The sequence below is a fragment of the Chelonia mydas genome, chromosome 23 (genome assembly GCF_015237465.2).
Source record: "Chelonia mydas isolate rCheMyd1 chromosome 23, rCheMyd1.pri.v2, whole genome shotgun sequence".
Classification (NCBI taxonomy): domain Eukaryota; kingdom Metazoa; phylum Chordata; order Testudines; family Cheloniidae; genus Chelonia; species Chelonia mydas.
Window position 1 is genome coordinate 2,949,367 of NC_051263.2, and position 26,031 is coordinate 2,975,397.

Here is a 26,031-nt window from a genome sequence, read left to right on the forward strand (position 1 = left end):
AACCCCGATGGGTTGGTGCAGCCCGACCCGTTCCAAAGGCGAAGCGTGGGGTGGGGGCGGGGGGGACGGGGAGAGCCAGGTGGGGCGGGCGGGCTGCGGGGGAGTGAGGTTGCCGGCTGGGGAATGGGGTTTGTAGGGCTTGGCTGTAGGGTGGCTCGAGTCAGCTGGGCAGGGTGTGAGCAGGTGGGGGGCTTCTGGCAAGGGGGAGGGTTGCTGTGGGGCATCGGGGAGGGGGTTTCCTGGTCCCAGAGGAGGGGTTGGGGGTAGACTGGGAGGCTTAATTTGGTGATGTTTGCCAGGCTCTGAGGGGGCGGCCTGGGAAAGGGAGGGGTCAGAGGGTCATTATAACATCACAACGGTTCCCTGCGCGGGCCTCAAACTCAGCTCCACCTGGAGGAGAGTCCCCAGCAGCTGTGAGCAGGGGGGGGTCTATGACACACAGGGGAGAGGCTCCGATTCCACCCCGCAGCAGGCGGTGTGGGGAGGGGAAGGCAGCTGACACAACAGCGTCGTTGCGTGAACCAGAGTAGTTTATTGGGTCTGCGAGGCCAGCCGGGGGTGGGGGGCAGCGTTGTGTGTCCCTCCCGTGCTGGGCGGCGGGGCCGGGCTCAGAACTGGACGTAGGACAGGACCACGTCGCCGTTGATCTCCAGCGTGTCGATCTGCTGGAAGTTGTGGAAACGGTGGCTGTAGTTGAAGAGCGGCTGCCCGTTGGCGAAGACCTTGAAACGTTTGTTCCCACAGCGGATGGAGAGCTGGGGAGGGGGGGAAGAGCGGCCGTGAGACGGACCCAACGGGGACAGCCGTGAAGGAGCTGACCCTTTATGGGACCAGGCAGGCAACATGCGCTAGTGGAGACCGTGCTGCCGGAGAATCCCCATGAGCTGCTAACTGTATAGGGGCTATGACACACAGACATGCAGTTCTGATGCCAACCAGCAGAGGGCAGCATCACGCGCACACTCTCTCTCTCTGCTCTAGAAGACCCTGGGCTTGAGCTAAAGGAGAATCCCCGTTCATTGCTAGCAGGAAAGGGTGTATGACACACAGACGAGGAGTTTACTCACATCAAAGTACTGGCCAGGCTGGAAGGGGTTGTGAGGCAGCTCTCGCTCCTCTGGGCCCCACTGTCCATTCAGGAGGCTGTTCCTGACCACGGTCTTCTCGTTCAAGCGAGGGTTAATATGCAGGGCGATATCCTTGGAGTAGCCCATCTTGAAGTTGATTCTGAAGCTGGGGAGGCAGAGAACCGGTGAAGCTGGAGGCTAGTGGGTGGGGGGACGGGGGTCATCTGCCCTTGAGTGGGGTGTGGCTTTGGGGAAGGGGGCAGGGCTGGACATACAAGCCAGCTGAGCCTGTGGCCAAATATACAACGCCACTGCACTGGGATGGGAGAAGCCTAGTCTGGGCTAGAAAGCACGGCCACGGGGTTGGAACACAGGGCTGGGAACCAGGACTCCTGGGTTCTATCCCCAGCTCTGGGAGGGGAGTGCGGTCTAGGGGTTACAGCAGGGGGGGCTGGGAGCCAGGACTCCTGACTTCTATCGTCAGCTCTGTGCAGAGTCACCATGAGACCTGGGGGTGGGGCAAGTCACTTCCCCCCCTGCTGGTGCCTCAGTTTCCCCTGCTGACAGCAGTGCCATAGCTGCATACCTCTTAGCGCCCTGCGGGACTAATCCTTTCACCACCACTGTCTTCTTGGATGTCAGCCCGCCTGGGAAGTTAGCCACGTAGGGGACTTGCTGCAAGAGAATGGAGACCTCCCAGCTAGAATGGTCGTGTCCGGTGCTGGGGTGAGGAGCGTCCCAGATGTGTGGCAGGGAAGTGGCTCAGTGGGGGCGCTCTCCCCTCAGAGTCAGTGCAGACCCCCGTGGAGCACTAGAGGGTGCTGGTGGGGCCCCGGATTTGGATACAGGGGTGCTAACGCGGTGCCCAGGTAATCCTGCCTCCCAAACCTCCCCCGGCAGGTCCAGCCGAACGGGGGAAGTGAGATGGGCGGGGGGGGGGGGGAGGGGCCCTTTCTTCCTGCCACCAGCTTCATTCAGCGTGGCTCTTGGCCAGCTGGCATGTTCCACCCCAGAGGTGGCTGCACTCCGGGGCTGGGGGAAGAATTGTGGGAGAAACCATAAGGTCAAGTCTGCTGCACTTACCGGGTGAAAGGAAGCGGGGCCAGCCATCATCTGTGGGGCAGAGAAATCCAGGAGTTATTAATCTGGCCAGCTGTGGTGTGGCCCAAACCTCCATCCCTAAGGCCTTGGGGGTGTCTCTGTCCCTGCGGTCCACAGAACTGGCCGTCACCTGATGGCTCCTCTCTAATTTTCCAGGAAATATCTGGCCTTTCCTTAGCTAAAATCCTCCCTAGCCCAGCAGTTGCCAGGTGGATACAGGATTCGCCTCCACTTCCCGTCTTAAACTGCTGTGCAGAATTGCAGTGCAGCCGTTAAATGGTAGCTGCACCCCACCCCAGAGGTGGCTGCATCTCGGCGCTGGGCTTTACAAACCGTTCTCAGTAATAAGAGGGTGTTTAACAGGGAATTTCTTCCTCCCCGGGTCCCAGTGTACTTACCGGCAGGCTTGTGGGTGGCGGAGGCATATTTGGCTGCATGCCCTGAGAGAGAGAGAGACAATATAAGGGGGGTTACAGGGTCTGCGGCTGCAGGGTTGGAATTGCTCTCCTTAGAGAAGCCCGGGCGAGCTGGGGCCGTGGCTCTGATCCAGGGAGGAGTGGGGCCGGGGATCCTGGCTAGAGGGGCCCATAGGATCTCTGCTCCCCAGGGGAAGTGGCTGCTCAGCAGAGGGAAGGTCCCTGTGACTCTTCTTTGTGTGTGGGGGGGGGGGGGAGGGGAGGGACCCCGTGCAGGCCCCCCAGTCATCCCCTCTGGGCTTGTCACACTGCGGCAGGCGAGGGACTGCGTGGGGGCCCAGCGAAGCCCTGCTGGCTTGTGGGGTGGCGTGTAGCTGCGATAGTGGACTGGGTGCCCCTGAGTTGCCCACCCCTGAGCTGGCATCTCCCCCAGCCCCGGGCAGGTGGGTCTCCTGGGTACTTACATGCATCCCGGGTTGCGGGTAATACATCCCCTGCAGGAAGGAAACAAGTGTGACACTGGGCACAGGGAGGGGAGAGGTATTGTCGAGCCCGGACTCCTGGATTGTCTCCCCAGCTCTGGGAGGGAAGTGGGGTCTAGTCGTTAGAGCAGGCAGGGGCTGGGAGCTAGGACTCCTGGGTTCTATCCCCAGCTCTGGGAGGGGAGTGAGGTCTAGTGGTTAGAGCAGAGGGGGCTGGGGCCAGGACTCCAAGCTGGCCCCCATCCAAGCTCTCAGCTTTTCCCCTGAACCATCCCATGCACTAGCGATTTGGCTGCGGGGCCGGCCCTGTGCGTGAGTGTCAAAGTCCCGCATCCCCCTGGGGAAGGCCTGTCCCCTGTCTCCACCACCCACGTGCGCCCCCACCCCCTGGTCACTCACCCCGCCCCCCATCATGCCCCCTCCGATGACGTTGAGCGACTGCAACTCGAGGTCCCCGTCCACGTCGACGACCTGCACGTGCTCGGGTGGGATGCGGTGCCGGAAGTCGTAGCAGGGGGTCCTGTTCACCATGATCTGGGGTGTGAGATGGGCAGCATCAGGACCTGGCCCCCCACCCCACCCCTCGCAGAGCAGAAGAGCCTCTCTGGGTGGGGGAGGGGAGACCTGATGTCTTGGGGTTTACCTTGGGAATACAGGGGGGACGGCTGCCAAGCAGACTCTGGGGATCAGCTGCTGATGTAGGAATTGGGGGGGGGGTCTTTTCTCCCCAGCCCCTCTGGCTTCCTTCTGACCCCTGCTGGCAGGGCTCGGCTCACAGGCAGGGGGGGCCAGACTGGGGGGGGGCAGGAAATTGGGGGTGAGGCCTCCTGGCCCCCCACGTTAGAGAGCAGGTGTTGGGATGTGTTTTGGGGGGAATAATTCCCCCTTTCAAAGCCATCTGATTCCCCCCACCCAGATGGGGGGAGCGGGGTGTCACCCCCCACCCCTTTTCCCAGGCCATTGGGGAGCAGCCCCCAGCCCGCTGGCCTGGAACATTCAGCTGCAGATGTGGTATCGTGCCCCCCCATTTGACCCCATCCTCTTGATCCAGTGGGGCCCACCCTCCCCATGGGTTTCTCCCCACCCCCCACATTTCCCCTGCCACAAATGGGGGATCCCTCCGATGGCTTATTATCCCTCTGCCCCCAATTCAGAATGTGACCACCCACAGGCCCCCTGCCCCCCAATATCCCTTGTGCCTCCCACAGGCCTCCCCATACCCCTTCCCCCCACCCCGATGTCCCTTGTGCCCCTCCCCCCCATCCCACCCCACCTGGTAGGCCTCGGGGGTGATGGTGAAGAGGAGCTCGAAGGGCTCCCCCTTGTGGAAGGGCATGTTGTGCTTGTGCTCCTCCTTGGCCCACTTGCCCTGCTGGAAGCTGTTGAGGACGATCTTGTCCCCGCTGTCGAAGCGGGGGTTGAAGTGCAGGGCGATATCGGCCCCCTTCTGCTGGCCGCAGGAGAAATTCACGCGGAACCTGGGGGGGTGGGGGGGGTGAGCGAGCTGCGGGGGGTGGGGGTCACGGATCCCACCCCCTGCGTCGAACGTCTAAATCCAGACGGGCTGTTTTCCTAACGGATCCGCTCCAGGAGTTACCTCTGGCCTGGGTTATCCCGGGGGTCAGACTAGCTGACCCCCGCGGTCCCTTCCGGCCTGGCTGCAGCTCTTACAAAGAGCTGGGCGCCCCGCTGGGGACCTCGTCCGCCGGCCGGGCGCGGGCAGGCGGGGAACGGGCGCCGCGCAGGGGGGCTGGGCTGCGGGGAGCGGACTGCCGAGGAGATGGAAAGGGCTGGGGGAGTCTGGCCCAGCTGCAGGCTGCGGGGGGGGGGATCGGGTCCCTGGCTATCAATACCTGGGTGGGGGGAGTGGCTGAGACCCAGGGTTGGCTCAAGGGGAAATAGGCCTGGCAAAAAATTGCAGCTGGAAATTCAGGTGGTTTCTAGCCATCTAGCTGCACTGCTGACCCCTCCTGGGTGGACTCGGGGCTGCTGGGCTGTGTGTCATAGGCCCTATACTGCCGAGTTCAAGGCGCTGAGTCCTGTTCCCATGAGGGGAGGAGCTTGCCCTCTTGTGAAGGAGGGATCCGCACCTCCCCCCCCCGTGGGGGAGGGGCAGTCGCTGCAGGGAGGGGGTCAAAGAGGGAATGGGGTGGCAATGTGAGGCGAATGCCCCAAACCAGGGGCCGGTAGCCAGATCTAACTAGCCCTCAGCTGCTCCGAGCAGCGATGGGTCCGGGGGGGGGGGGGGGTGACGTGACTTTCTGGAGTTGCCATGACAATGGCACCTCCCCCCCCCGCCCCCAGTGTAGGGGTGTGTCAGGTGTACACGCTGCACATTCTGGTGCAGGCCCTCGGATCCGATCCCCTTTCACCCCGTCTCCCCTCCTTGCTCGGCCGGGAGCTCCGGGCCTTTCCCCCACATTCCTGTGTCGGCAGGTTCCTCTTTCTCTGGTTTAATGAGCCACAAGCCCAAGGTCATCACCCTCGTTAAACATCCCGCCGTGCTTTTTGCTGCGTCCTGGCCAAACTGGACCCATCTGCCTCCCGAGATCCCCTCCCCTGGGTGACTCTGCTCCGTGCTGCCTGTTCCACCCCAGAGGTGGCTGCATCTCTGCACTGGGGGAGAGATCCCTGTATAACCAGCCCCCGCGCCCCACATAAGCGCAGCTGTCCCCCTCGCCTCCCCCACTGCCCGAAGTGTTACCTCTTGGTGTGATGGGGCACCGTGCCCTGAACGTAGATGGACATCCCGGGCCGCAGCCCCCCGACGATGGGGGTGGCATGAGGGAGGGGCTGAGAGATGGGGAAGGAGAGAAGATGCTGAGGGGGGAATTGACCGGTGACACTGCCGAACCCGTAGACACGCAGTGCTGGGTGCCAGTCCCCTCCCCACTGCCCGCTCCTGGCTGCTTTAGGGATGCCGGGGGGATTGCCCCCCTCCACTGCCCTCCAGCCTTGCCTCTCCCTGATTTGCCTGCCCTGGGGCTGGGATCTGACCAGAGCCCCTTCGGGAACCAGGCCGGGGCTCCAGGCCGCAGCAGGGCCTGGGGAAACTGATCGCTTTGCAGGAGGAGTCTGGGGGGACACATGGCCCCTTTAACATGCTTCTTGGCTAGCATGTTAAAGATTCCCCCCACCCCAAACCAACTGGGGGGGGGAGACACACCCCAGCCTGCAAGCTCTGCCTTTTCTGCGGCTGATTCTAGTTAGCGGGCATCTGTACTGCCCTTTGGGATCCTTGGGGAAAGGAGCCGTGGAGGGACCGTGCTTTAGTTATTAATGGATCCCACCCCACCGGTGAACTGGATGGGACCGCCCAGGGCTCCGGCTGGACTGGCTGAGAAACACACAAGGGATCGGGCGGGTTTCCCATGCCCCGGGCCTCGCCCCATCCTAACCCCCCTCACCCCTGGGCTCTTAGTCAGGTGCCTTCCAGAGCGGATCCCCCAGGTCCCGGGGGAAAAGCCGGCTGGCTGGCGGGGACGGGATCCGAGCAGAGCCGGAGTCCGTCGGCAGGCTATGGGAATCTCTGCTGTTTGGTGAGCTGAGCAACCTGTCCCCGGGGTGAGTCTAGAACGTGCCCACCCCAGCCCCCCCTGCAGCTCATCTGCCCCAGCGTCCTGACCCCCACAGGGGCCCCTCTGTTTGTTTTTGCCTTGGTGGCATCGGATCTCGGGCAGGTACTGATCCCGGCTGCCCATGCCTGCCAGCTGCTGTCTGTCGGCATCTCGGCGCGGGGTGTAAATTACACATCGGTTTGGGGGATTTTCCCATGGTGTAACTGACCCACCAAGAGATGGGGCCGGCAACTAACCAGAGTGCCAGACGAGGGGTGCCTTCCCTGAGCGGGGAAGCAGAATCAGGCCCCTGCTCGCCACCAGCCAGCTGGGAAACTTTCCAGCGTCGCCAGCCAGGCGACCCCGAGACCCAGCCAAGCATTAGGGGCAGGGGGGCCGGATGCAGCTAGCCGAGGGGGAGGGCTGTCTTGCTGGATATCAGTAGCCACCGTCCATCCAGGGGCCAGCCGGGTGTAAACCTGCAGCGACTCCACCAGCTTTGGAGACGCCACTGGATTCGTGCCGGTCGTCATGGAGATGGAAGTTATTTAGGTGCCCAACTCCCATGGGTTTCAATAGGAGTTAGGCGCCTAAATTGAACGTGGGCCTCGTTGTGCATCTTTTATTGAGCTGAGCTGCTGCTGTTTCACGATGCCTAGGAGAGATTTGGCCAACGGGCCGGTGAACGAGGGGACGTGCAGGGCCGTGGGCCTAGTGAGATTCAACCGAGTCTGTGGGGCCAGGCGTAGGGTTTGTGTGAAAAATGTCACACCCGGTGCCCGACCTTGCACCCGCTCGGTGGAGCCCTCCGGTGGCGGGTGCGGCCAGAGCTGGGTACCTTCGTTAAGAGGCCATGCACCTGTCTCTGGGGAGCAGCGGGTGCGACAGGCACCCCCGAGCTAGGCTGAAGCAAATTCTCTGCCAATTGAGTCGGATCGGCCTGAAATTTGCTCAGATGGGGCTGGGGCCCGGGGAGGGTCCGTATTCAAAGTGGTTGGAATGAGGGGTTCCGGGGGAGGGGGGAGGGGGCGTTAAAAATACAGACTTCGCCCTTGGGTGCGAAACGGCTCCAAGCGGTGCCGTGCTCCCAGCGGGCAAACAGGTCAGCTCGGGCGAACAGCAGCGTGGAAATCTTTCTGGGCCTGCCACTTGCTCTCCTCCGCTCGGTGCTGTTCCCTTCCTTTGCTTTGTTCCTGGCTGGCTGCGGGGGGCCTGGGGGAGCCCAGAGCCAGGCCGCGGGGTGTGTGGGGGGGTGACACTTACCGGGTTGTAGATGGGCTGGTAGCCGGGTGCAGGGACGTAGGCCATCGGGGCGCTGGGGTCTCTCCCTGTGCAGCGAATGGGCAGGGCGGAGCACAGGGAGAGCAGCAAGAGGATGGAAGGGAGTTTATAGTCCTGGATTGGGAGGCGGGGCGGCCATGCCACTCGGCCGGCCTCCGCCCACCTGCCCAGGAGAGGTGTCGCCCTGCCCAGCCGCACCCAGCTCCGTGGAAAATCCTCATTCTGAGTGGAAATGGCAAAGCCAGATTTCTGATGATCTAGTGGTTGAAGCTGGGGACGGGGAGGGCTGGGAGGCAGGACTCCTGGGTCCCATTCCTAGTCTGGTAGGAGATGGGTTAGGGCAAAAGGGGTTAAGAGTCCGGACTCCTGGGTTCCATCCCCAGCTGTAGGAGGGATTGGGGTCCGGTGGTTAAAGCGGGGTGGGGGGCTGGAGCCAGGACTCCTGGGTTCTATTCTGGAATTGTTCACCCCACAACATGACTGGAGCAGAGCCCCTGTCCAGCGTCACATGCGCTCTGTAACCATGGAGCTGGGCCAGTCGGTTTTCCCTCACGTTCCTGGTGACAGCCCCCTTGTGGTGACTGGGCCCTGCAGAGTGGGGTGGGGATGTGGGGGTCTAGTGGTTAGAGCAGGGGGGCTGGGAGCCAGGACTCCTGGGTTCTATCCCCAGCTCTTGCTCACAGATTTTCCATTGACCCAATCCCAGGGCTGACAGCTTAGATTGGGGGAGTGGGGGTGGCGCTGGGCAGGACTCAGCTGCGCCCCCCCCCCCGGCTTAGGCCTAGGGTTGCCAATCTTCCAGGATTGTCCTGGAGTCTCCAGGAATTAGGGTCACCTTTAATGGCATGTGACGAGACCTCCAGGAATATGTCCAGCCAAAATTGGCAGCCCTCCTTTGGGCCGATCCTTTTCCCTCTCCGTGCCCACATTTCTCCCCCACCATGAGACCAGCTGATCCCGGAGTCCCGGGCTCAGGGGGCACCTGCAGCTTAGGAAAGGCAAAGGGCCGGGCACTGGGCCGCATGTCCAGCTGGAGGCGAAGGTCCAGCCATCATTGGAGCCAGCACATGGGTAGCGGGTGACCTGGCTTGGAGCTGGGGTGCTGGCACAAGGCAGGGGATCTGGGTCTGGGGGAGCAGAGGAGGGGACTCGCTGCAGGAGACCAGGGCACGGCTCCTCCCGGTGCCCTTTCCCCCAGGAGGTGCAGCTCTCCAGAGAGCCGTGCCCAGATGACAGATGGGTGCCGGCCCGGGGCTTTGTTTGCTGAGAAGGGGAGCGTCCCTGCCTGACCGTGGGCGGCTGGCTCAGCACGGCAGAAAGCAAACACGGGGGGCAGAGGGGGTGCAGCAGGCAGGGGAGGGACTGGCTTCCTCATTCCTAAGCATTGTGGCGGGGTGCACGAGGGAGGCTGTGGCGTTGGTGTTTCGGATTCTGTGGTTACCAAGGCCAGATCCTGGGCCCTGCCCGCTCCCCCACGGAGCCAGTTCCCTGGAGCTGCGCTGGGATGGGCAAGCTCTGCTCAGACAGGGGCAGGCTGAGCAGAGGGCGGGGAGCCGGGAACCCCAGCCGTCCTGTGCCAGTTCCCCAGGGGCGATGTTCTTACGGGCCTTGGCACTGGTGTTAGGGCAGCACCTGGGGCCCACCCTTCCCACAATGGGGCTTCATTGGGCCGGGCGCTGCAAAGACCCAGCGTGAGGGACGGGGGTCAGGTCTGGCGTTACGAGTGTTGTGCTTATTATGTGTATTACGGTAGCAGGTGAAATCCGGGCCCCATTGTGCTCCCAGTCTGAATCATTAGTGAAGGGGAGGGGAAACTGAGGCACAGAGAGACATGACTTGCCCAAGGCATGAATAGACCCCAGGCATCCTGATTCCCAGTGCTGGCAACTGCCTCCCTGTGGGCAGGCTGAGAATTAAGTCCCATGCTCTCAGCCCGCTTGCAGGGGTTGGGGGGGGAGACCAGGGCCCTGGGTCACTCCCCACCCCCAGCTCCGGCTGGAGTGGGGGCCGACCAAATCCAGGCCATTCATGCAGGCTGGCACAGGTCAGAGTCTCTTCCGAGGGCTGAGCCTTCCTGCACAGCAGGGGAAGAGGTACAGACGGGACGGTGCCGCAGAGCCGCATCACGCCAGCCCAGGCCAGAGGAAGTTTAGCCCCAGGTTGCAGGGTGCCACCTTGGAAGGAGGGTGACTGGCCTGACCTCAGCTGTCCCCCAGGCACCGAACCCAATAGCCTTTCCTCGTCCTAGCCTTCACTGCTGTTTGCTCAGCCTGCAGGCCCATGCCACGCAGCTAATTTAAATGGGCCAGAGGACAGGCCAACAGAGATGGGGCGGTTGGAAGAGCCAGCGCCCCTTGGCTCTGTGCCTCATCCCCACCCCTCCCCACCCAGAGCTCTCCGAGGAGTTGGGTTTTATGGGCTGATTGCTCGTTAGGTTGAGTGGGAGGGTAGCAAAGGTCACAGCTGACTAGGGCAGGGTCTGTGGGTGTGTGGGAGTCGGCCTTACAGGCCCCTGCGACATCGGGGAGCGGTGGTGCCGAGAGAACATTTTCAGCTGCAAAAATGCAGCTTTGGCGACCGTGGAATTCGCGTCGGTTTCACCAGATGGGTCGGGGTGAAAAAAACCACTCCCCCCAAAAGGCTGGTGAATCGCTTCCATTTGCCACATCCTCCTGTTTAAACCAAGCAAGCCAACCCCCTCCCCCCCCCCGCTTCCAACAGGAGGAAAAAAACAGCTCAATATTTTTGCTGCCCTGAAGCTTTTTAAAGCTTTTCAATGCAGCAAAAGGTCAACCCCATGAATTGGTGGGTCAACCCCAAGGGGAAACCTCAGAGCTGCGCCAGCTCTGGCGATCACAGCGCACGTGGGCGGCGCCAGCCTGGATGGCTCGTGGACTTCAGCACCAGTGGGAGTCCAGGAGCGCTCCGTGCCAAGGAGCAGCGGGTGCATCACAAGGCTCCCTGGCGCTGGTCTCGCCCTACTGGGCGCTTACGGTCTCGGCTGAAAGCCTGTGGCAGATGGGGCATCGTACAGGAAACGTGCGAGACGTGTTGTCTGTAGGTCTGTGCGTTTGGGGTGCACAGACACCCGTCAGGCATCAGGTACAGCCCCCGTCCCGCTCTCAGGCCGCTCCTGTGCCAATTTCACAACGGTCACCCACTGCCACGCGAAGCAAAACTGCAGGGAGTAAAGCCAATGAACTGCAGGAGCTATAACTGGGGGGTGTGCAGCAGTTCTTCCCTCCCCCGTTATCCTTCACCCAGGCTGGTTACTGGGTTCGTTTCGGGAAAGGGGGCTCACCGCCAGGCGTGGCTGACACTGGTGGAAGGACCGTGGGCGGAGGAGCTGGCGTTAGGCTCGTACACAGACTCGTTGCTGCCAAGCTTGCGACTTACCGGCCACTGAAGCCGTTTGTTAAATAAACGTGGCCTTGTTTTCGGTGCTATGTGTTCAGCGGTGCGGCTTTCGATGGTGTAAGGAGCAAGGGCTGGCACCTGTTCCCGTGGGAACAGTGGGGATGGTAGGTCTGTGAGCAGCCCGGGGCTGGACACTCCAAGGAGACATTGAGAGTTTGCAAAGTGCCCATCTCTGGCCGGGGTGGGGCGAGGGAAGCGCTTGTGTGACCCATGGAGGCAGGGAGCTGACCCTGGCAAGGACCCACAAGGCTCCCTCACGCTAAGGGCAGGTGGGAGCGAGTTGCCTCTGTACTCTGGGACGCATCAAACCCCCTTTCCCCTGGAGGGCTCCCCTCCCACCAGCCCCCCGCTTTAGCTCTGGTGCCTGAGCCAGCAGCCGGGGGCAGAGAGCACCTGCTGTATGGCCAAAGCCAGGGCAGGGTAAGCCCTACTGCTCCCCTGGGACTGGTGCCCCCCATCTATACCCCCTCCTAGGGGCAGCATCGCTCACACCCCACTTCAGCCTCTGCCTAGCGTAGACCTGAGAGTCCCGCCTTCCCCCTCCACCACCTGGGGTGGCTATTCCCTGCCTTAGCCTCTGCCCCTTGCCACTTTCCAGCTGCCACCTTGGGCTCCCTTTCTCCCATGCTGCCTAGTTCAAACCCTGGACCCCTCGGCAGTGAGCCCCAGACTTCGTGCAGCAGAGGGCAGGTTTGCTTGATTTCAGTTTATTAATAACTCAGCTCTGGGTTCATCTCATTGGTGGCTTTTTCTGCTATGAAACAAGCTTTAGGGGCCAGCGCAGACCCCGAGGCCTGACCCAGACAGGGGGTCACACTAAAGGCACGGTGGGCTAACAGTCCGATTGAGCCGCAGCTACATCTTGGAGTACACGATGTCCTTGGTGCTCTTCTTCTCCATGGCAGCCTGAGCAGATTTCACGAGGTCCTCGGTCTGCAGCATGCTCATGTTCCAGGTGGCCTGGGGGGAGGCACAGCAGGTAAAGGGGGGGCAGGAGAGCCACTGAGGGGAGGGAAATGCAATGGGCCTTTCCCCTCTAGCCACAGGAGGCCGCAGGCAGATTTCCAGGGCACAGCTGCGTCTCAGGGGCTGGGATAGCAGGGGCTGCGGGCTGGGGTTGAGGGGCACCGGCAGAGCTCTGTGTGGGGAGCCTGTGGGCTGCGGGCTGGGAATGAGGGACACCGCAGAGCTGTGGATAAGGAGCCTGGGGGTGCAGATCAGGGTTAACACCAGCAGAGCTGTAGGTGGGGAGCCCAGGAGGCTGGAGATCTGGATTGAGGGGCACTGGCACAGCTGCGTGTGGGGAGCCCAGGGGCTGGGGGTTGGGAATGAGGGGCATCCGCAGAGCTGTGGGTCAGGGCTAGGGGGCAGCAGCTTGGGTGCTCACCATGTACCGGAGGCCCTCAGACACGGAGTGGTCCCTGGAGTACACTAGGTTGACCTTGGTGCCCTGCACAGCCACGGGGCTCTTGCCAGCGATGTCGGCCGCCAGCTCAAAGGCGCCCTCCAGCATGGCCTGCTTGTCCTGGAAAACCCGGCTGGAGAGAGGGGAGGAGCCATGCGACGCTAAGGCGGGTGCTCCGACCCCCAGAGCTGGGACACCACACCCCCCACCTTGCGGATGGGACAGAACCAGTTCGCAGCAGCAGGGTCTCCAGCCAATCGCAGTGCACATCACGACAGGGGGCGTGGCCCAGACCCCTCCCAGTGGCTCTACCCCATAGACCCATGCAGGGGGGAAAGGAAGCCCTCAGCCTCATGGGCCTGTCTGCTCTCGGGAGCAGGACCCCACTCCCCACGCGCTCAGGAATTGGGAGAAGGTGGAGTCACACGTAGGACGACTTGGTTCTGTCCCCAGCTCGGGGAGGGGAGGGGAGGGGAATCTAGTAGTTGGGCAGCAGGGAGCCAGGACTCCTGGGTCTCCTCCCAAAACCGCCAGACTTAGGAGAAGCCCCCAACCCCTCTCTGTGCCTCCCTTTAGCCACAGGCTGCTTCGCCTCTGGAAGGCGGGGAGCGGGGGCATTCGCTCCCCTGGGTAACATGCTCATGGGGGCAGCTACCTGACCAGGCCGCTGCTCTCAGCTTCTGGAGCCATCATCTTGCGGGCGGTGAAGGCCAGTTCATTCACCAGGCTGGGGAGGGAGAGCACAGGGGTGGGTGTGGGTGTGACACACACACACACACACACACACACACCTCCCTCCCTGGGAGAGGCTGCACCTTGCCAGTTATGCTGTACAGATCCCTCCTGCACGTCTCCCCTCTCCCTCTGCCAGCACAGCAAGCCTGCAGCCCTGCCCTGCCGGAAACACAGCTACTCCCTGACACCCAGCCAGCTTCCAGGGGCGCTGGGCGGCCAGTGGGGAGCACGGATCCTAAATCCTCTTGCTCTTCAGCTGGGCCAGAGCTCCCTGCAGTCTCTCTAAGCGCCACGAGGTGCCATTCCTGCCTTGGGCTGTTCCCACTCCCCTCCCCAGCAAGGTCCCGTGGGCAAAGACCACAGGGTGACGCATGAGCCAGCCTAAAACGTGGCCAATTCAATTAAAGGAGCCTGGCCAGGCAAAGCCAGCAGTGCTCAAATTGCAAGGCAAAGATGGGGTCAAAGGTGGAAACGACTCCCCACGATGGAGCGTGGGCCCGGAGGAGCGTGAAAGGGGCATTTTTCCAGGCACTGGTGCTCAGATTCTGTGGCACACAACATAACCCCCAGGGCTGTTAGCCTACCCACGGATTTGCCAGCTCTCCATCAACTGACTGCCCCTTTTAATGAGGTTGGGGAGAATCTGGGCTCTGACCCATCCCCACGTTTGAAACCAGCTGCAGGCACATACCTCTGGTTCCCGATGATCTTGGGCAAGCGCTGCAGCGTGCCCACATCTGCTGCCAGCCCGATATCCACCTCCTGCAAGGGGGGAGAGAAGGGCAGGGATCAGACACCCTCATGCCTAGACGCGAGGCTTAGAAGGGGCATCAGCTCACTGGGCCACACAACACAAGGGAGCTGTGCCATGGGGGCGGGGGGCAGGGTGTGTGTGATTCTGTTACCATGATCCGCGGGGAAACGGCCCGGCTACACAAAGGCAGCAGGGACAGAACCCAGGTCTTCAACCACAAACCTCTTCTGCCTCAGCTAAAAAACCCAGGTCTGCTGGCCAGGGCTGCAGAAGGCAACGTATGTGGCCCAGCCACCACCAGAGGGAGCCACGTGGAGCTGGGGTAAGGAAGGCAGCTGTAGTAATTGTTGCAGAGGGAAATGGCACATTTGCCAGCCAATCACTCTGCTTCTATCAGCCACCCCCTTTTTTGCCTTTGACAACATAAACTCTTCCGAACAGCAACTGTCTTGCTATATCTGTCCAGCACCCACTACCACAATCCTGAGATGGACTGAAAAGTGGGTTACAACTGTGATCTGTCACTTTAAATGTTCTGGGGTTTTCCTGGTCCTGCTGGCAGGCCAGGGGGGCACTGTAGGAAAACGTGAGATCAGACTCAGTCAGCAAAGAGCCAGCACAGAGCAAACTTGGGTGAGCTGAGCCCCTCTGCCTCAGAGAGCAGCCTGCTTTGTCTTGCTCTGTTTTGGGGCGCTGGTGTGTTAGAATTGTGAAGTCTAAGAAATAAAGTGTTTTGCAGCAACCTTCCAGCGAGAGCATTGTGTGTTTTTATTTAACTTCTGTGTGTGTATGCCACTAACATAACTAACGCATCGTCACTAAGCTACAGAGTTGGCATAAATGGGTTCTCTGGGCTACTGGTTCAGGCTCTCAGCATACTCAGGCATCAGTTCAAATTCCGAAGGGGTTTGGCAGAACCATGAAAGGCAACTGTGACTCAGGGACCTCTTGATGCCACCTGTGTCACACTGATCATTGCAATCATTGCAAGATTTAAGTACAGAAAATAGTGAGGAGTTAAATATATATGCTGAAAATTCTGTTTTTTCGGGCTGTAGTTGTAAGCTGGTCACTCAAACGTAGCGTGCCTTGAGACAAATGTCTCCAGACAGGGGATGGGAGACTCTTCTCTCACTGTGTGTCACACAATAGGCGTCTATTAGCATGCCAATGCCAGTGAAGAGCTGGCAGAGATGACAGAAGGAAATTAACAAGAAGAGGTAAACAGTGGGGGAAAAGAGGAGGTGCCCTGTTTTGAGGTGAACATCACAGGTCTGTTTTTGGTATATTTGGCATCTTTCACCTACGAAGTAAACTGGTTGAAAACACTGGGGTTACGCTATCTTACAGGAGACAGGGGAATGCCCTGTTAGTGAAAGGGAGGCTCTAAGAAGCCTTATAATTTTGTTTTATATGTAACCGTAGATGTATTCCAATCTTCTGACTTGCTAGCACTTGAATCTCTGTTTGACAAACTTATTCTCACTCTACGTAATTGCACTGAGTTGTACAAGCTGGAGTGTATTTCTCTTTTGGGAACAGTGGATCTGAGAGTTCTGCAAGCGTTCTGTGCTGCAGGGACTGGGGACTCCAGAGGGATGATCCGAGGGCTCAGGAGTTAGCGTGTGCCTATCACTACCTGTATAGAGAGAGCAGGGCCAGAGGCTGGTGGTTTCAGGGCACTGATCCACAGACCAGACTGCCTCATGGTAAAGGCAGTTGGCAGCGAGGTGCCTGAAAACCCTGGATACCCCTGGGAAGCATCAAATGAGCTCGGATTCTGGAGGACAATTGCACAGCTGCGTAAATGCCTTATATTCCGCGGTGTTGAAAACACAGAGCAGTGCTGCTGGCATGTTACAAGTAACAGAGCCAGAAAAGCACACTGCTGTCACCAGCATGCCCCAAAACTTGCTTAAAAAGCCAGCAACAATCAGATTTCTGCCCTCAAGGGAAGGGCAGCAGAGGGCCCAGGACATACCTTCACTTGGAACCATGCATCCTGGGTGCAATACCGGATATCACAGGCAGAGATCAGGTCTACACCTGCAAAGGGAACCGACAGTCATTCTGGTCCTGCCGCAACATTCCCACACCTCCACTTCCCTGTCCTTGTTCTCCCTCTCTCTGGTGCCAGGAGTCTCCAGGGAGATTCAGGCAAGGCTTCCCCTTGGGGCATCCCCTATACGGATGGGTGCATGGCACCCCCTAGTGCTGCACGGGGTTCAGTACTAACTCAGAGGGAAGGGTATCAGGGAGTAGCCGTGTTAGTCTGGATCTGTAAAAGCGGCCTAGAGTCCTGTGGCACCTTACAGACGAACAGACGTATTGGAGCATGAGCTTTCGTGGGTGAACACCCACTGCATGCATCCGACGAAATGGGTGTTCACCCACGAAAGCTGCTGCTCCAATACGTCTGTTCGTCTATAAGGTGCTACAGGACTCTCTGCCGCTTTTTCAGAGGGAAGGGTGCCCCCTACTGATTCACTGATATAACTGCTGGCTTTCTCCATGGCCCGATTCGATCCCTCGCCTTGCTGTGAGGCTGCCAAGGAGTGTCAGTTCTGAGGGCAGTTTGGACGCCACTCTGCTGGGAGTTGAACCCTCATCGCACACAGGCTACAGAACAGCCAGCGTCTTCGGTCCCTCACGGTCTGTGCCAGTTTAGAAACAGGGATCTAAGAGGTGAAAGGCTCCGCAGCCTATTGCTGATTCCAGCCCCTCTCACCCCCATGAGGAGCCCTGAACTAACATAGCCCTGTCCCATTCCCAATCCGATGGGCCTCACCTCCCCCAATGCAGGCTCCATGGACAGCAGCAATCACGGGCTTCGGACACTGGAAGAAAGCCAAGAGGACGTTCATCACAGAGGAGCCAAAGCAAATCATCCCCTGCCCAGCTCAGAAACCCACTACTAAGGGTAGCAGAGACCCTGGCTCATCGGGGCTCCAGTCCCTTCTAAGCCCTGCTCTGTCCAGATGGGCCAGGTTCTTGCTCACATCCTGATTTCAGGGCTGACAGTGGGGCCACGAGAAGCTCGGGGTTGCAGGGAAGCCCTGATACAATGGGAGAAGGGCAGGTGTACACCACACACAAGGGCAGGAAACACTCCCCCAAGGAGGGCTGGTGCAGGGAGCTACAGTGCTAGCCAGGGGCCAGGGAGGTAGAGCCAGGAAGATGCTGGGATGCAGTTCTTGGTGATCCTGGACACGTTACTGTTATTTGTGTTATCGTAGGGCCATGAGCTCTAGTCATGAACCAGGCCCCCATGGTGCTAGGCACTGTATATTTTTATTGCTGTTAGGTATATTACGGTAGCACCCAGGTGCCCAGTCATGGCCCAGCCCCCATTGTGCCAGGCACTGTATATTTGAATTACTATTAGGGGTATTACAGTAGCATTGCCCCAACTTGTCGCACAAATATCTTGGGACCAACATGGCTACAACAATACTGTAAGCGACGAGTGATGAAATTTAAGAATGTATTATATGATCATGTTAAAGGAAGCATGCACAAAAGACTTTACAGCATAATAATTCTATATTTATACTTGCATTTTAAGATGAAACAACATTAAGGGGCAATTCATTTTTTTGATGAAGAAATGGATAAAGGGTTTTTTCTTCAGCTGTGCATGAAGCTTTCTATAAATTGGAAGCTACCCTATTTATAATGAATTCTAAGCTGATTAATATTAAATTTACTTTTTTTGCTATTATATTTAATTTTTGTACTCAGAGATGTTATTGGCTGTTAATAATATTATTTTAATCATCATTTGCATCAATGCAAATTTTGCAAACCATGTAAAAATTCCCCTTATACCACTTGTTAAAACGAAAACATATTGATGACCACGACCCGAGGTTGTGGCTGGAGTTTATTATACTTTTATACTTTTTATTTACTCCTCCTAACAAACTTAACTTTAGCTAGTCTGAAGCCTGAAGTTTAGACTTTAAGGCCTGCTTTCTACTTGCATTTCCTACACACTTGATTAGCATAAGCAAACATTTCCCTCCTAGTCCACACCAGGCAAGAACAGCTTCCTGGCAGGACAGGTACTTGTGTCCCTGCCGAGCTTCCTCACCCTCTCCAGCACAGTGAAGCTCTCCTGATACTCCCTGATCTTCTTGCGCATGTTCCACGCCTTGCGAGCCGTGTCATCCCCTTCCACCATCATGAGCGCGCTGCCCATCTCCATGAGGTCGATGCCTATGGCAGGGAGATGGGGGTAGGAGGGAAAAATCACACACACCCCTACTTCAATCACAAGAGTAACGATCAACCTCCCCGTACTCCTGTATGCCCAAATCTAGGGATCTGGACACTCAGCTGCTAAGACACTGACTGTTAGTGGTGAGGTCAGGGCCCCCGGGGTCATACCCGAAACTGATGTTGCTCCTACCTGCCCCACCCAGGGGAGATGCATGGAGACTGGCCCAGGATGGCTTCTACTGGCCCGGCCCAGCAGGAGGTGATTCCTGGCTCAGACCAGAGTAGTCCTGCTAGGGGGAGGCGATGCTGGGACTGGCCCAGCAGCTCCTAACCCCAAAAATGTCCACTGAAAGAACCTCTTGCATAGTGACCGGTCACTATCGCAAGCCGGGAGCTGGCCTCTGGCCGGCAGGAAACCCACCCCATCTCCACAACACATAAGCCACTCGTCCGAGGCTCCACCCGTGTCCAGCACATCGGGTTTCCTTACCGGCAGTGAATAGCTTCCCGGCACCCGACACCACCACCGCATGGCAGTCTGAGTCCTGGGCGATCTTGTTAAAACACTCCACCATCTCCCTGCAGGGATCAAAGCAACGGGAGATCAGCCAGGCTCTCGCTAGAGGAACAGTTACTTCAGCCATCCCAAAAAAATTACAAAACCCCTCACCCTTAATTCTTGAGAGCACCCAGCCCCTAGGGGCGAGAAGGGAGTTCAGACTCAGACCCATTGGCTGATCCAGACATCAGTCCCGCCGGGCACCAGGCTGAGACCACACCAGCTCCAACAAGTTGTTGGATGTCAGCTGGGGACAAGGCTCTTACGGGGCAAAAACAGTTGGCTTAGAGGATGGCACAGCACGAGCGCAAGAGAATCAAAACCACCTTTGTTTTTGATCTCTTGGGTGCTGTGGGATCAGAGACAGGTTAAAACGGGGGGATGGAAACATCCTGGCTCAGGGTGAGGATGGTAAAGCATCAGCGACCCCAGCTAAGAACATCCTATCGGCAGCACCTCACCAGGAAACGTGCTGCTTTAGCAGAGGGCTTTATAGGCCAGCTGTGCGGAAAAGGAATCCGCGGCAGAGCCAGGAATCGAACCCAGGTCTTCTGAGCCCCAGCCCCTAACCACAAACCCTCCTTTCACCAGTCCTCTCCAGTTCACCAAGACTGCTCCCAGTCATTTCAGGAAATCAGCTGTGGCTTCTCCCAATACAGCTTCCTCCCATGACACATCCCCTCTTTCCAGGGTTTCTCAACCCATGGGTTGCAACTTGGGTGGTTAGAATGTGTCAAATGGCCAGGCGGGAGGCCTGTAGGGGGAGGGAGGGTGTCCTGCCCCCAGGGTGGGGTGGGAGGGTTGCAGAGTTTGCCATGCACGCATCCCACAATGGCAGTTCCAGTCCCGTGGGGCTGGCTGGGCACGGCTCCCCACTCTGAGAGCTGTTACATGGTGCACACTGTTGCAAGTTTGGCCCATCCACCCCTCCATCATGACAAAGGGGTGGTTGGGCCAAACCTGAGTGGCGCTGCGTCCCCGTACCCCAGGTTGCCACACGGGGAGCAGAGCCGAGCCAGCCCTTTGAGACAGGAGCCACTGCTGTGGTACGCATGGTGTACTTAGTACGTACCACATTGGTGTGTATATTCTACAGCAAGGGTAAGAAATATGTAGTAGGCCAGATGTGGGGTTTTTTTTAGCACTACGGCTATTTACCGGGTTACGACAGGCCATCAAGGTTTACAAATGGATCCTAATCCCAGAATGGTTGAGAATCGCTGCTCTCCAATGCTGCCCCGCCCTGATGCTGTCACATTCGGCTCTGGGCTTACTGGGGCAGAAATCCGATTGAGATTTGACCCAGTTCACCCACCGCCCGGCAGAGCAACGTGTGCCGTCGACAGCACAAGAACAGCCAGCAACTGGCTGCTTCCCTTCCCTTGCTTGTTTTGTGTTTTCTAGGGATACAATCTAGCTGCAGAAGAGAGGGGCGGGAGGGGGAGCGCTAGAGGACCTCTCAAGGGCTCCTCCAGCCCAGCGTTCCTAGGATTACCTCCAGAACACTGCATTCATGGCATTCCGTTTGTCCGGCCGGTTCAGCTCCACATGGAACACTTTCTCCCGCACCCTGGACACCTTCAGAGTCTCATAGCTGTGAGATGCATGGGGCTGCTCTGGGGTTGACGACATGGCTCTGAAGCTAAGCAGTGGCTGAAACTGAGCGGACGGCTCTGGGAAAAGAGAAACATGGCCCATTCACATCAGGGATCCCAGGAAAGGAGAATTCCCGGGGGGTACTGGGCTGCACTATTAAATGGGGCAGAGACTGGTAAACGTAAGAGGAGCAGTACAGCCCAATGGATAGGGCACAGGGTTCTGTTCTTGGCTCTGCCACAGACCTCAAGCACATCCCTTTCCCCCATACCTCAGTTTCCCTTCCTACTCCTTGTCTATTTCATCTGTAAGCTCCGACACAGACACTGTCTGCATATTGCACAGCACAAAGGGGCCTATGGGTACATTCAGCACTGACTGCTGTGGGAGCTGCTCTGGGCTTGGCCCTTTTGAAAGTCAGTGCCTGAGTCAGAATTTCACAGCCCAAATGGTGGAACCCAAGTTACAGTGTCACAGCCTCTGTTTTCCTTGCCACACAAAGATTAAAGTTCAGTGCTGCCTCTAATGCTCAATGCATCTTGGCAGAGGCGAGGGTTTGGAAGAATAATTAACCAGGGAGCTACATGGAAATTGAGCAACACAGAGCACATAAGGAAGCTGGTGTAGTTTGAGAAAAGGAGGAGGGTGGGTTACATTTTTCCAGGTGGTGCTTGTTGAAATCTTCCTCTAGGTGTGGAATTTATTATGCAATTTTATTTATGCAGTGGTCCCTCTCCCCCAATTTTATCACAGAAAAAAACACCCAAACTTTTCTCAGTCCTTCCTAGGGGATCTCAAACCTCCACAACTTGGGCAGCTTTATTTGTATGTGAACGAGCAGACTGCTCCCCTGTTCATCTGCAGTGCCTTAATCCTCACCACCCACATGCAGGGGAGCAATTTTAGCTGCATTTGGCAAATTGGGCAAACTGAGGCATAAAGTGGGGAAGTGACTTGCAACATCTGGAAAGGGTTCAGAGTATCAGCCGTGTTACTCTGTATCCGCAAAAAGAAAAGGAGTACTTGTGGCACCTTAGAGACTAAAGAGAACCCAGGAGTCCTAGCCCCACACCCCCCTTGATTCTAACCACTAGAACACACTCCCTCTCAGAGCTAAGAACTGAACCTGAGTCTCCACTCTCAGCCCCCTTGTTCTAACTACTGGACACCATTGTCCTCCCACAGCCAGGGACAGAACCCAGGAGTCCTGATTCCCACCCTTCCTGCTCTAACCACTAGACACCACGCCCCTGCCAGAGCTGGGATAGAACCCAGGAGGCTTGACTCCTTGCCCTCCACTCTAACCATCCCTATCGGGGCCAGTTCTATCACCGACCTGTGCTGTGACCTCAGGCAAATCCCTTCCCCACTCTGCACCTCAGTTTCCCCAACTATAGAGCAAGGACACTGAGCTACTTCACAGGGCTGTGAGGCTGAATCCACTTGTGTCCACAAAGGGCTTTAGGATGTTTGGACAGAAGAGGTAAGAGAAGGGGGACATAAAACCCCCTGCATTCCTGGGACAATACTCAACACTGCACATCAGTGCAGTGCTATCTGAGACACAACCTTTCCCCTAGTGTCCTTTGAACAGGCTTTCGGAGTCTGGCTCATAAATAGCATGTTCACATTGGAGGGGCGGGGGAGAGAGATATTCAGATCTGTTTGCACTCAGAAGCAATTGGGCAACAGGTAACTCCTTGCCCAAGTCTTTCACCAGGGCCGAGCCTGGATGCTCAGGGCACCCTGCTTTGCCTCTGTTTGGAAAATGTTTTCTCCAGAAAGATTCCCACACATGTGCACCCAGCAGAAGCCCTGGGAATCAGAGCAGGTCCCGATCTAGCTATCTTCAGTAATTCTATGCCACCACCACGCCCTCCCTTCGCATCATGGTCTTGGACACCATCCGATGGTCCAGGGACATCTACATCGAACACATCACCGGCCACCAACAGTACCAGGAGGTGTGAGCCGGTACGACATCGTGCATCAACTATGGGAAAGGGACTGAGAGACTTTTTCCATTGGACCATATGAACTGGAACCATAAACTCACTGAACATTAAATCCCACCAAATGAGGATAAATCCATCCTCATCATCGTATCCACTCATTATACTCCACATCTGAACATAGCCATTATATGGACAACATACCCCCATATCTCAATGTCTGTACTTTGACCCGTTAAACTTTTACCCCCAATCGGGGAGATTGCAGATTATATATTCCTTACGCCACCCGTTCCTAAACCGAATTTCGCACCCCGTGATAACCTGCACCTTATTCCCTGATAACCAGAAACTTCTATGCTTAAACTCTGTACCGTTTTCTTTTTACTTCAACATCATCTTAATAAAATTATTAATTCTGAGCACTGCCCAATCCCGCAGTGAGCGAGGGCAGGGCTGGGCTAGTATTCCCATTGTACAACTGGGAAAACCGAGGGCTTGTCGACTCTTGAAACGCTTCGGGGCACAGCCGCAGCGCTTCGGCGTAGACACGACCGACGGCAGAGGTTCTCCCGTAGGCAGCCCACCTTCCCGAGAGGTGGCAGCTAGGTCAGCTGGCGAATTATCTACATATGGGGAGTGGGGGGGTTAGGATGGTGTAACTGCATGGCTCGGGGAGTGGGGATTTTTCACACCGCTGCGCAACACAGCTGGGGGTCAACCTAAGTTTTTAGCGTCAGGCCAGGCCCGAGAAACGGTGCGAATAAGGGACTTGCCCCAGATCACACAGGGGGACCGGAGCGGGGTGGGAGGGGAGACCCTGAGCCGAGGGTCAAGGCCCGGCCCAGCACCTTAACCGCTGGTTCGTCCTTCCTCTCGAGGGCCCAGACCCGCCCGCCGATCCACGCAGACACCCGCCGACTTATTTCGAAGCGAGTCCGCCCGGGCCGCTTACAGCTCCCGCTGCCGGGCGCGGGTAGAACGGCGCCCAGCTCGCCGCCTCCGCAGGCCGCAAGAAGCAGGCCGAGGGCCTCGTGCCCGCTTTACAGGCGGGGAAACCGAGGCAGGGAGCGGGGTTGCCCAGGCCTGGGCTCCACCCCACCGGCTCCCCACTGCCTCGGTCAGACGCACCTACCTGTTCACCGGGGGGAGTGGGGGGGGCACATACACCCCCAGGGCGCCTCGAGCCCCCGGGGACCGGCAGCTGGGGGGGGGGCTACATGAAATCGGGGGGGGGGGGCAGCAGGAGAGAACAAGATGCCCAGGAGGGGGGGCAGGCCCCATGCCACGCCCAGGAGGGGGGCGACCCTGGGCCCCCCCCAGGCTGAGAAGTGTGTGGGGGGGCTCCTAACCTGGGGGGGGCTGGACATGAGGGGGATTCGCCCCCCATGACTGACACGCCGAGGGGGGGTCAGAGGTCAGGGTGCGAGGGGGGGTCAGAGGTCAGGGAGGGGTCAGAGCGTCCCGGTCCCTCACGTCTCCTCAGCAGCCCCCTCAGGACGGAGCCAGCAACCGCCGCCGCCGCCATCGAAGGCTCCGGCGCTCCGGCCTCGCGCTGCGACCGCTACCAGCCGCGTCAGGGGCAGCGCAGCAGCCGAGCCCCGCCCCCGCCCTGCGTCAGCTGACGCGAAGCCCCGCCCCCGCCGCCATTTTAACTAATGGCACACCGAAGGAAAGATGGCGGCCCGTTCTCAGCCCCTCCCCCTTCTGCCCTGATACCCAGCGAGGCGGAAGTGCCCAGTCCGCCATGACACCTACAGAGGCGGAAGGGCGCCAGTCCGCCATGACACCCAGCGAGGCGGAAGTGGCACCCAACAACTGCTGCAGAGGCCCATGGGGGAGCTGCAGGAGGCTCCCCAGGGGAGGGGAAGGGAGGTGGCGGTGCCATACAGCCCCTGCAGCATGGGAGGCCCAGGCCTCACCTCTCCCATTCCCCCCCCCGCACCCCAGAGGGGGCCCAGCCACTGCTCCAGGTCGACCCCCCCCCCCCCCCCCCCCCGTGCCGCATCCCACTCAGCCCAAAAGAACCCAGCCTTTGGCAGCCCCCCATAAACCTCCCCGCTCGTCCGGGCGGGAGGGACGGGGCCTCTGTCCCCCTCCCAGCCCCTTTCTGGCAAGGGCGGGGGACAGCTTGTTTAATTAAAGGGCACAATATTAGACAGGTGTTATTGGGCCCAGACAGTTGGGGCAGTTTAATTTAAACCTGTTCCTAATGGTCTTAAATTAAACATCCCCAGCAGACATTTAAAGTTAAAGGTGCAACTCTTGTTAAAAAGCATTTAATGAGGCAGAATTTTCTTGCATTGGCAAAGCTTTTACAGTGCCTGATAAAGCATCTCGATTCATGGTTCTGTTCTAAAATGGCAATAATGCACATTGGAAAACATAATCCCAACCACACATACACAATGATGGGATCTAAACTAGCTGTTCCCACTCAAGAAAGGTCTTGGAATCATTGTGGATAGTTCTCTGCAAACATCCACTCAACATGCAGGCGTCCGTCAAAAAAGCTCACAGTGTTATGAACAATTAGGAAAAGAATAGAAAAGACAAAAATCTATTACTACGGTATAAATCTCGCACCTTGAATATTGCATGCAGTTCTGGTCACTCCATCTCAAAAAAAAGAAAAAAGAAAAGATGATAGAATTGGAAAAAAGTACAGAGAAGAGTAACAAAAAATGATTTAGGGAGAGGGGTAGCTCAGTGGTTTGAGCATTGGCCTGCTAAACCCAGGGTTGCGAGTTCAATCCTTGAGGGGGCCATTTAGGGATCTGGGGCAAAAACTGGAGATCGAAGTTGGACTAGATGACCTCCTGAGGTCCCTTCCAACCCTGATAGTCTATGATTAAGGGGGATGAATCAGCTTCCATCTGAGGAGAGATTAAAAAGGCCGGGACTGAGGGGGGATACGGCAGGAGTCTATAAAACCATGAATGGTATCACAAAAATGAATTATTTATCCTGTCACATATTCCAAGAACCAGGACTCATCTAATAAAAATAAGAGAAGGAAGTGTTTTCCCCACACAACACACAGTCAATCTGTAGAACCTGTTGCCAGGGGATGCTGTGAAGGGCCAAAAGGATAAATGGGTTAAAAAAAAAAAATCAGAGAAGTTAATGGAGGATACATCCATCAATGGCTGTTAGCCAAGATGTTCAGGGACACAACCACTGTTCCCTCTAATTTTTCCCACCCATCTGCGGAATGAATTGTGTTATGTGCACCAACATGGAGGTGGTGTGTGACACATCACCTCCACATTGGTGCACATAAAATTCATGCAGTCGGCGTGGGGCAGAGGGGTTTGGAGTGTGGAAGGGGGCTCAGGGCTGGGGCAGCGGGTTGGGGTGCAGGCTCTGTTTAACACCAGATCTGTTTAAGTTGTTGTCTGTAAAATCCCGAAAAATAATCATCCCAACCTCCTCAATGAATTAACATTTCAAAGCGTTCATTATGCACTCTAAATCTGTCTCAGGAA

The 26,031-nt window shown here is 57.8% G+C and overlaps 2 protein-coding genes across 3 annotated transcripts; both read right to left on the minus strand.

The window, feature by feature from the left end:
- Nucleotides 1-521: 521 nt before the first annotated feature.
- Nucleotides 522-7,931, minus strand: LGALS4 (galectin 4). Its single transcript, XM_037884532.2, has 10 exons — nt 7,887-7,931; nt 5,771-5,859; nt 4,340-4,544; nt 3,466-3,600; nt 3,049-3,078; nt 2,567-2,608; nt 2,151-2,180; nt 1,654-1,742; nt 1,068-1,233; nt 522-755 (listed from the first exon to the last, which is right to left on the minus strand). The coding sequence occupies exons 1-10, from the start codon at nt 7,929-7,931 to the stop codon at nt 609-611; spliced, it is 978 nt and encodes a 325-aa protein (XP_037740460.1). The 3' UTR covers nt 522-608.
- A 4,081-nt stretch (nt 7,932-12,012) lies between these two features.
- ECH1 (enoyl-CoA hydratase 1) lies at nt 12,013-24,157 on the minus strand. 2 transcript variants are annotated; one of them, XM_037884538.1, is made up of 10 exons: nt 24,020-24,157; nt 20,491-20,668; nt 18,927-19,015; nt 18,309-18,433; nt 17,004-17,052; nt 16,197-16,261; nt 14,153-14,223; nt 13,382-13,453; nt 12,709-12,859; nt 12,013-12,281 (listed from the first exon to the last, which is right to left on the minus strand). In XM_037884538.1, exons 1-10 carry the CDS (start codon nt 24,069-24,071, stop codon nt 12,177-12,179), a joined length of 957 nt encoding a protein of 318 aa, XP_037740466.1. In that variant the 5' UTR covers nt 24,072-24,157; the 3' UTR covers nt 12,013-12,176. The 2 variants fall into 2 exon arrangements, with proteins under 2 accessions (XP_037740466.1, XP_037740467.1); XM_037884539.1 differs by having other exon boundaries at nt 23,896-24,034.
- Nucleotides 24,158-26,031: the final 1,874 nt, after the last annotated feature.

Excerpts from the sequence above, each read along its gene's own strand:
- ECH1 (XM_037884538.1), bottom strand. The coding sequence starts at position 24,071 with ATGGCGGCGGCGGCGGTTGCTGGCTCCGTCCTGAGGGGGCTGCTGAGG. Across the intron at positions 19,016-20,490 it reads ATGAATGCAGTGTTCTGGAG|GGAGATGGTGGAGTGTTTTA; the intron begins GTAATCCTAGGA and ends TGATCCCTGCAG. Across the intron at positions 18,434-18,926 it reads CGGGAAGCTATTCACTGCCG|GCATCGACCTCATGGAGATG; the intron begins GTAAGGAAACCC and ends TCCCTGCCATAG.
- LGALS4 (XM_037884532.2), bottom strand. The coding sequence starts at position 7,931 with ATGGCCTACGTCCCTGCACCCGGCTACCAGCCCATCTACAACCCG. Across the intron at positions 2,609-3,048 it reads ACCCGCAACCCGGGATGCAT|GGCATGCAGCCAAATATGCC; the intron begins GTAAGTACCCAG and ends TCTCTCTCTCAG. Across the intron at positions 756-1,067 it reads AGCCTGGCCAGTACTTTGAT|CTCTCCATCCGCTGTGGGAA; the intron begins GTGAGTAAACTC and ends CCCCCTCCCCAG.